The 9,663-nt window shown below is 28.6% G+C and overlaps 1 protein-coding gene across 2 annotated transcripts in view; it reads left to right on the top strand.

The window, feature by feature from the left end:
* Positions 1-308: 308 nt before the first annotated feature.
* The window catches only part of LOC124500500 (uncharacterized), a 39,023-nt gene continuing 29,668 nt past the window's right edge, over positions 309-9,663 (top strand). The window contains exons 1-2 of one of the 2 annotated variants that reach the window (XM_075730949.1): positions 309-739; positions 4,252-4,854. In XM_075730949.1, coding sequence (XP_075587064.1) covers positions 4,800-4,854 — 55 coding nt within the window. In that variant the 5' untranslated portion in view covers positions 309-739; positions 4,252-4,799. Of the gene's footprint in view, positions 740-2,127; positions 4,855-9,663 lie in introns of those variants that run through there. The other variant, XM_075730950.1, reaches the window with a different exon arrangement.

Here is a 9,663-nt window from a genome sequence, read left to right as displayed (position 1 = left end):
GTTTGTGCATCATATTCAAGTGACCAGAATTTTTTTTTATCCATCTCCAACGTTTACGTGATCATGGTAGTGGTCAATATCAGTTTTTCACTATTTACTATGCCACTACTACCACTCATGAAACACATCATATTTGCGTTTACATTTTTTTTATTCAGGTTTCTGCACAACCAAAACCAAAAGAATCGATTTGCTTTTGCGCCCATATAACAACCGTATTCTGTGTGTGTGTGTGTGTCTGTGTGAAAGAATTTCAGAATTTTAGTTTTTCCAGCCATATCTCATATATTCATTCATTTCATTCGATTACATGCATCATGTGCATGCATACGTTGTCACTCAAAAATTCATAAAAAGAAAAGAAATTCTTCTTCATTCTTCTTTTTTTTTTGCATCAAGAATTTAATGATGAACATTAATATTCAATAAACATCATGATGATCATATCGACTTAATCGAATTTGACATTTTTTTTTGTTTGCCTCCATGACAATTTGTTTATTTGCAGTGATAAAAATTTTTTTTATCAAATTTCAATCATCAATAATTGCAATGGAACAATCCATATGATATCGATCATCATTCAGAATTCAAATCAATCATCAATCAATGAATAATAATTCTTGAAAAAAAAATTCAGCATCTCATTCTGTGTGTGTTTGTGTGTGTTGTGAATTTGATTGAAATTTCCTCATTCATTCATATTTATTCTTGCGACAAAAAAAAACAAAAACAAAAAGTAAGTTGACAGAATGGAAAAAAAACTCATCAAAATTCATATTTCAAAATAAATGACATTTGCAGGTGATAATTTGTTTGTTTAATTTTGTTTTTTTTTTGTTTTGTTTTGTTTTTAAATGTAAATTTTCATCCAAACAAAATTTTTGGAAAAAAAAACTTGCGTGATATTTATTCAATGAACTTGCCAACAAAAAAAAAATTCTGGCAAAATTCCGAAAAAAATAGAATCATCGTCACTAGTAAAAACTGATTAGCTCTTCATCATCATCAACATTGTTGTTGTTGTGGTTCAAATTGAAATTCTTGATTCTTTTACATCCACTAGCAAAGCAAAAAAAAAACATTGGAAAAATTGTCCAACATCATTGTAATTATCGTTGACAAACAAATGACTTGCACACACACACATTGTTGTTGTTGTTGTTGTTGTTATCCTTCCAACAACAAACAAACAAGATCAGACAGGCCCAAATCTTGTCCAAAAATGAAAATATTCTCAATCTCTTTTTATTTGTTACTGTTGTCCATTTTGGTTTCGAAAAGAAAAAATCCAAACCAAAGCCGAACCAAAATGAAACAACAACAAAACAACAACAACAAAAAAAAACTCAGAGTCTTGATTAATCAAATTTAAGCCAATTATCTCTCTTTGTTTTTTTTTGTTTTTCATTTGTTTCAAATGTTTTTTTGTTTTGTTTTGTTTTGTTCGGAAAATGGTCATTTTTTGATCAAGAATATTTTTCTTTTCTTGGCTAGATGGCCTAGGATTTATTCTATTCCATTTTTTTTTTATTTCGTCCAAATTCTTATTTGGTCAAGTTTTCTCTCAGTGTGCGTGTGTGTGTGTGTGTTTGGACTCGTGGTGGTGGTGGTGGTTCCATTAGCTAAATAATCTTATTTCTCACCATCATTATCATCATCATTTGTTCAATGTTGTTGGCATTCACTTATCTTTTTTTTTCGTTTCCATCATCATTACCAATTTTACAAGAATTGAAACAAAACAAAACAAAAATGTGTGTAGATCATAAATAGATTTTCGACCTTCTTTTTTTTTTGTTTTTTTTCTCTTTTTCTCGACAACGATGAATACAAAACAAAACAAAACATTGTAAATAAATCGCTAAATAATTATCGATAAATTGGCCAGAAAATAAATAGCCTAAAATCATCCAAACACACACACACAAAGAATATTCTGGAACTTATAATTCTTTTGCAGAAAAAAAAACTTTTTTTTTGGACTTTTTCTTATAGAAAAAAAATATATTCTGCTATCAGTTTATGTCCACACACACACAGTCAAACAGACAAACATCCATTTCTTTTCCATTCTGTTTATATTTCACATCGATGATATTTGTCCATTTTCTTCAATTAAGCATATGAAATTCTTCTTCTTTTTTCTGTTTTGTTTTGTTTTCACTCTCCATTGCCACTTTCAATCATTGAATGTTTGATTTGATTTGTTTTTTTTTTTTTTTGCTTCATACATCTTGTTCATTATTTGTGTATTCATATGTCTGATATTTATTTTCGGCATATTCATTTTTTCTCCATTTTGATCCATGATTGATCAAAGAAATGTCCATGAAAATGGCTAGATACAATGTTTCTGGCATGGAAATTCTGAGTATCGCAATGTAATAATAATAATGAAAATATCAATATATCATCATTCGATCAGTTGTCGTTCGTCCATCATTGATAATTAATCAAGTTCGGATGTGAATTTTGTCTACATTTTCATATATTGAATTCTTCAAGTTTTGTTATTTGCTGTTGTTATTGTCGCCATATTTTATGGTCGAAATAATTGAAAGAATCTTTTATATGCTTCAATAAGAAGTAAACAAAAAAAAATGTGTCATTATCAGTGATATTTATTTTTTGTTTTTTCGACAATTCAATCATGATAACATTAACAACATTAATAAGTGGACAGTGGAAGTTGACATGGCAATCAATATCATCAAGATGATGATGATGGTGTTGGTGGACACCAGAATAATGATATCAAGGACAAAATCTCCGAAAAAAAATGTTTGTTTTCACGTGAATCAATGGGAAAATCTAATTTAATTTTTCCGTTTCCGTTTTTCTTGGGGCGCGGGGGGCTGGAATTATTTATTTTTCAATTTTTTTTTCATTCATTCATTTAATTTTAATTTTTTTTTATATCCGATTCTGTTTTATTTGTCCATGGACTTCCGGTTCACATAGTTTCAGATTCTTTTTGTTTGATAAGGGAAGGAAAAAAATCCATTTTTTGTTTTGTTTTGTTCAGAAAAAAAACACTTGAAATTTATTATTTTCGGTAATCAAGGTTTTTTTTTCTTTGCCATTCATTCAATAACAATCATCATCATCATCATCATCATCAATGGTCCATTTTATTTGATGTTTCAGTGTGTGTGTGTGTGTGAACTTCAAAGAATTTCAATTTACCAAATTGATCATGAAATTTTTCATTTCATTCTTTGTAACAGCGGAAAAAAAACAACAACAACAACAACAGAAAAGGGTCATTTGGGAATCAAACCTGTGTGTGTGTGTGTGCGTTGAAGTTTCAGAAAAGAATTGTTTTCGAATTTGAAAAAAATTATTGTTTTTTTCTTGATCGACGAAAAAAAAGAGAGAGAGAGAGAGAAAACAAAAAAAACATTATGAACCAAGTGTCCGAAATTGAAATTGATTTCCGATTGAATTTTTTTTTCTTGGTGCTCATTGCTCCAAAATAAAATTTAGAAATAGTAAACAGAATAAGAAACTAGAAATAGAATTTTAATCGATTTAAATGTCAAAAAGTCAATTTCCAAAAGAGATCACTCACTCTTTCATTCATGTCTGGATCTGGATGTGTATATTAATTATGGATTTTCATCATCAAACACACATACACACACACACACAAATTGTGAACGATATACAATTATCGATGAGCTTCTTTTCATTCTATTTTATTTATTTCTTTGGGAAACTAAGATCACAAAGAATTCAAGCAATTTTCAAACAATTAATTCATCCATTTTTTCCTATTGTTAATAATGTTCGCATTATCAGACAGAATAATCATCTCTTCATCGTCGTATTATATATAATGATGATGAATTACATGCATTAAATTCGATGATGATCGATTATTATCACCCGGATGGTGGCGTCGGTGATGTAGATGTGAAAAAGTTTGTGAAATGTGCTGATTTTTTTTTTTTTGATCAATTTTCAAAGGTTTTTGTGTTAATATCATCCATAAACACAATGACAATGATGATGATGACTATGATAATGATAATGGTGTCTAATGTGATACCTAATGTTGTTGTTGTTGTCGCTGTTGTCGATAATGATAATGCAAGCGATGTTTTTGTTTTGTTGTTGAATTTTAATGAATTTTTTTCTTAATTAGAATTTTTTTTTTCGTTGAAAAAAATTTAAAAAGCATGAATCTGAACTATTAAAACTAATGTATTTTGATCTGGTTTGTTTTTTCTTCTTCCATTCCTCTAGAATATTCCATCTAGAATAAGATAGAATGGATTTCTCAGCGATCGATTCATAAATCGACATCAACATCATATAACACATCGTGAAACATTTTGTGGCACCAGAAAACAAACAACAACAGCGACAATTGGCAACAATACGGTGATGAAATCGCGTGTATGTGTGTTTTTTTTCTGGCACAAACACATACACGTTTACAAGAATATTCTATATATGGAAATTCATGTAAATTTTTTTTGTTGTTATGGGATGTGATGTGATTTGTGTTTGTTGGCCATTCATTCATGGTTCAATTATTAAGTGTCTCTAGTGTTTTTGTGTTTTTGTTTGTTTTCTGTTTGTGTGTGTGTGTGTGATCATATTATTTTTCAATTTGGGTGATGAAAATCCAGTGAATATTTTGTCATCTTTGTCACCGTAACCATCGAAAAAAAAAAAATTTTTTTTCCTATTAAAAAATCAAAAAAAATTCGATTCTGTCCTGTTCAACACCAACAGCAAATGTAAACGGGCCTAGAAAAGTGTGAAAAAAAAACAAAAGAAGCAGAAAAATGTTGGATACAATCAAAGTGCTCTTCATATTGACTGGCGCCAGTACTTATCTGGGTAAGTGGATGGTATAGTAAAGTATTGTGTGTGTGTGTCTTGGCTTGAAAATCAAAATTTGACATTGAATTCAAATTTTTCATTATTTTACATTTGAATATCATTGGGAAAACTTGCTTTTTGATTTTTTTTTTCGACAAAAAAAAATCTGGTTCCATTTTAAGCCTGATTAAACATGATGATGATGATTTTTCTTTAAGAATTTTGTTTTGTTTTGTTTTTTCTGAAATTTATCTCAAGATTTCCATCAACAACAAACAACAACAACAACAATAACCAATGAACCATGAGAATAAATTCTGCAGAGAGAGAAAAAGGAGGGAGAAAAATTGAATTTTTCAAAAATTTTTTTTAGAAAAAAAACTCTAAACACCCACTAGACATTTTAGAATCCAGATATATAAAATAATTGAAAACAGACGTCAAATTCTGTGTGTGTGTGTGTGTGTTTTCAATTGAATAAAATTCATTCAAGAATATTCCGGAAATATATGCAGCAAAGAAAAAAAAAGTTTCTTTTTCTACTCATTTCAAGTTTTTTTTTCATTTCATTTTATTCAAAATGATTTTTTTTTCTGAAAATTTTTTTTTTTACAGTTCCAGTAAAGAATAAGTTTTTTTTCAAAAAAAAAAAAAAAAAAAAAATAAAGTTTTCAAATTATGTGCGCTGTTGCTATAGTAACTGCAAAGAATCTGTTTTTATATTCTTGAATTCTGTTCATCATCATCATCGCCATCGTCATTGTCATTCATTCATTCTGTTTTTCTTTATTTTTTTTGTCAATTCAATTTCATTTTGAAAAATTTTTCTCACTCTTTTGTTTTTTTCTTTCGTCTGTGAATTTTATCATTTTGGATAAAAAACAAAAAAAAACGAAAAAAACAAGCCCATCTGGATGAATGCTCAGTTTTTTTTTTCGTTGCTCTGTTTGCTTGATTTACACACACGCAGAAAATTTTTTTTCTTGTTGCAATCTTGATGGTGATCATCATTTATTGTTGTTGTTGTTGTTGTTGTTTGCTGTATGAATGAATGTGTGGAAACAAAGTTTATCCAGTGAACAACAACAACAACAACAACAAAGAAAAAATTTCATTTTTCTTTGTTTCAAAAATTTTAAAATTTGACAAAAAAAATTAATGTGGATGAAAAAAAACAGGAAACAAATTGACCGAAACTTTTTTTTCCCAGTGTGTTTGGGAAAGTGGAAATTTTTTTTTTGTTATCATTTCAACACTTTAGTTAAACTTTTGATTTTTTTTTCGCTGTTTGAAACATTCATCAAACGTTCCAACAACAACAACAAACTGGAAAAACTTTTACTTTCAACGAAAAAGAAAATTTTTTCCCGAAAACTTTTCTTCTTTTGGTCAATAAGAAACAGAAGAAAAAATGTCGGGTCTATATAGACAGTCCCGATAGGGTCAAAATGGTAATAATTTTATAATTTTTTTTTTCTCAAAATCATAATCATCGCCATTATCATTTGACGGAAATTTTTTTCATCAGAAATTCTCTGCTTTTATGATTATAAAATGTTTTTGTTATTCATATACAGCAGAATATTTTCTTTTTCTTCACATCCAAGTTTTTCTTTTTGATTCCTGGCTCTCTCTCTCTCTTACTTCTTACCATCATATTCTTGGAACGATAATGATGATGATGATGATGATGAATAGAAGAAGAGAAAAGGAAAAAGTTTCGTGTTCCAGCTCTTCTTCTCTACCCATTTGATTCTGGTTTGGATTCTCTAATATATTCATAACTGGTATGGCAGCGGTTTTTTTCCCTTTAAATTCGGAGAAAAAAAAATTTGCACCAAAGTACAAAGCAAACGAGTATAAAAAGTTTTTTCTTTCTTACTTCTACTATCTAACAAGCGACCAGAATAAAGTTTTTCCGTTCTTGTTCGACACTTGTACACATACATGTACAAATCATTTTCTTTTTTGCACCGATCGTATCTCTTCATTTAAGCCAATATGACCAATCACACGGCGGAAAAAAATAGACAAACTGAACAAGAACAACAACAATTATCAAATGCATTCATTATTGAATATCTGTTGTTGACATTTTTCAGGTTGAATCGAAACTAAATTCCAATTTGTTTTTTTTAATCAGATTAACTTCAGTTTAGGTTTTCTTTCTTCTTTTTCTTCTTGTTCTTCTTCAAAAAACATCATATCAAATCCATAAATTGAAAGTCAAATATGTCATCATCGGCGTTGTTGTCGACAACGTAATAATTTATTGGGGGCAAAAAAAAATTCTGAAAAAATTTTGTTTGTTTGAATCCATTAAAATCACTGAGAAAACAAAAGAAAAGCAAAAAAAAATCCATATCGATGATAATATGTTGAACAATTTTCTGTCCATTCTGTGTGTGTTTTCACACAAGAGCCATTTATGAATGAAAAACGTAAATGTTTTTTTCTATTCGTTTTGCCATAAATTTTATTGAACCGTAATGTTTTTTTTTATTCGTTTTCTTACGATGATGATGATGGTAATATCATCATCATCATCGATGAATTATTAATCTGTTGACGATGATTTTCTAATGTGTGTGTGTGTGTGTGTGTGTATGCGTGTGTTTTGTTTTTTTTTATTTCCATCGTCGTCACATTATTTATGAATTATCGTTAATTTTTCTGTTTTTTTTTTCAAAAAAAATCGAAAAATTTATCCAATTTTTCCACACACACACAGAATATTCATAGAATTTTTTTTTATGTTTTGAAATTAGAAATTTTTTTTTTGCTCATGTAAATTCGATGACAGTAGAATATTCTGTTGGCCATTTTCGTGTGTGAATCGAAACAAATCACGGCAAATTTCCAGAAGGAAAAAAAACATAGTCAAACAAGATAATGGTGCATATTTATGTGAATGGTGCACCTTTGATTTTTGTTTGTTTGTTTGTTTTCTTAAATTGAACCAATTTTTTTTCTGGTTCACTACTGAAAATGACGACCATTTTTTTGTTTATTTCGTTCAACACACACACATACTTTTTTTTGTACAAATTCACATCAATTTCGTGATTATGGAATGGTCATTTTTCTTGATTTTTTTTTCTATCTGGAAATTGTGAAAAAAAACAAGAATTTTTTTCTCTATTCCTGTGAATTTTATTTTTATATTTTCATATTCTTTGTCTTTATCGTCATCATCATTATTAAGACTAGGTATGTAAAGTAAGAATATTCTGAAAATATTTGTCTCTTGGGTCCCAATAATAACATGGAATATTTCGGTTGTTGTTGTTGTATAGGGAAAGTTTACTGGGAAAAAAAATGCGATTTTAAGCGAAAAACAAAAAAACAACCATATTCATGATTTTATTCTCTGTTGTAGTAATTTATTTTCATTTTTTTTTTGACCAGTTTATTACTAGTTCCGAGTTAAACGAAAAAAAATGATGATGGCAATCATCATCATCATCATCATGATACCTGGACATGTATTTTGTTGTTGTTTTCGGTTTTTCTGTGTGTTTGTGTGTGTGTGTGGTGAATGTCATTATTTTACACACAAAAAAAATCATTGACCATAGAAAACATTTATTCACGGTGATGATGATGATGATGATGATTAAATCGTTATAACACATACCATTATAACGGTCTCTTTTTTTCTGTTCATTTGAATTAAAGATGAGTTTTTCGTGTCTGTTTGTGTGTAAATGAAATGTCCCGAGAGAAATATTTATTTTTTTTTGTTGAAAAATTTTACCAGAACAAAATGGTAATCAATCGATTGTGTGCGACCATATTGTTTTCAAAATCATCATCATCGCTGTCTGTTTCTGAAAAGTTTTTCTTATTTGTCTCCATTTTATTTCTGAAACATTTTTTTTGTTTTGTTTCAAAACGAAAAAAAAAAAATAAAGAAAATCTGTCTGTGTACCACACACATATGTATGAATGGAAATTATTAATAACATAATCTAGATTCAAGATTCTGTAATCGTTTCTCTTTTTTTTTTCTTTCTCTCTCCAGAATCCTAAATCTCTCATAGAGCACATCAATATAAATGTACAAACTGAAGAGAAAAAAATGGTGATCATAATGATGATGATGATGATGGTTATTATTATTATTATTAGCATATAATTAACTCATGATAATAGTTCACTACTGCTACAATGCTGCTAGTACATTTTTTAGATGGGCGTCAACAAATAGGGTGTGATTATATTATCATATGAATTTTAGTAAATATATAAATGTGTCTAGTACCAATAATAGTTAATCGAATATGTCTGTGTGTGTGATGCACTATGTGTTGTTTTTAATAGGCAAAGCACGAACCAAAAATAAAATGAAAAAAAAAAATAAATAAATAAAACGTTTGTTCAATTTATATATACTGTGTGTCTATTGCTATTGCCATAATATTCACCACCATTTGTCTACACCAGTTATACATACATAGTATTAATATATCAAGATGAAATAACAGAATTTGGTATATCAGAATTTTTTTGCTTTAAAAAAAAATGAAATAATTCTGTCTGTGTGTGTGTGTATGTTTCAGCGTTTGTGGGTGTTTGGCTGCTTGGATTTAGATAATAAAGTCATATATAATCAACTTGACGATAAGAATAATAACCTAATAATATCTAGTGGATATCTAGATGTTTGGAATTTTTATTTTTTTTTTTTTTTGACCAGATTAATTGAACACATACGCACAAACACCATTTTGATTCTGTACTGAAATCATGGTGTGAACAGAATTTGCTTTCTATTTGGCATATGGAATAATTTCCGAAACAAATTGATATTGATATTCTGTTTTT

Source organism: Dermatophagoides farinae, chromosome 4, assembly GCF_024713945.1.
Source record: "Dermatophagoides farinae isolate YC_2012a chromosome 4, ASM2471394v1, whole genome shotgun sequence".
In the NCBI taxonomy this organism is placed as follows: domain Eukaryota; kingdom Metazoa; phylum Arthropoda; class Arachnida; order Sarcoptiformes; family Pyroglyphidae; genus Dermatophagoides; species Dermatophagoides farinae.
The sequence above is the reverse complement of the archived record's forward strand: the minus strand, read 5'-3'. Positions and strand labels throughout refer to the sequence as shown.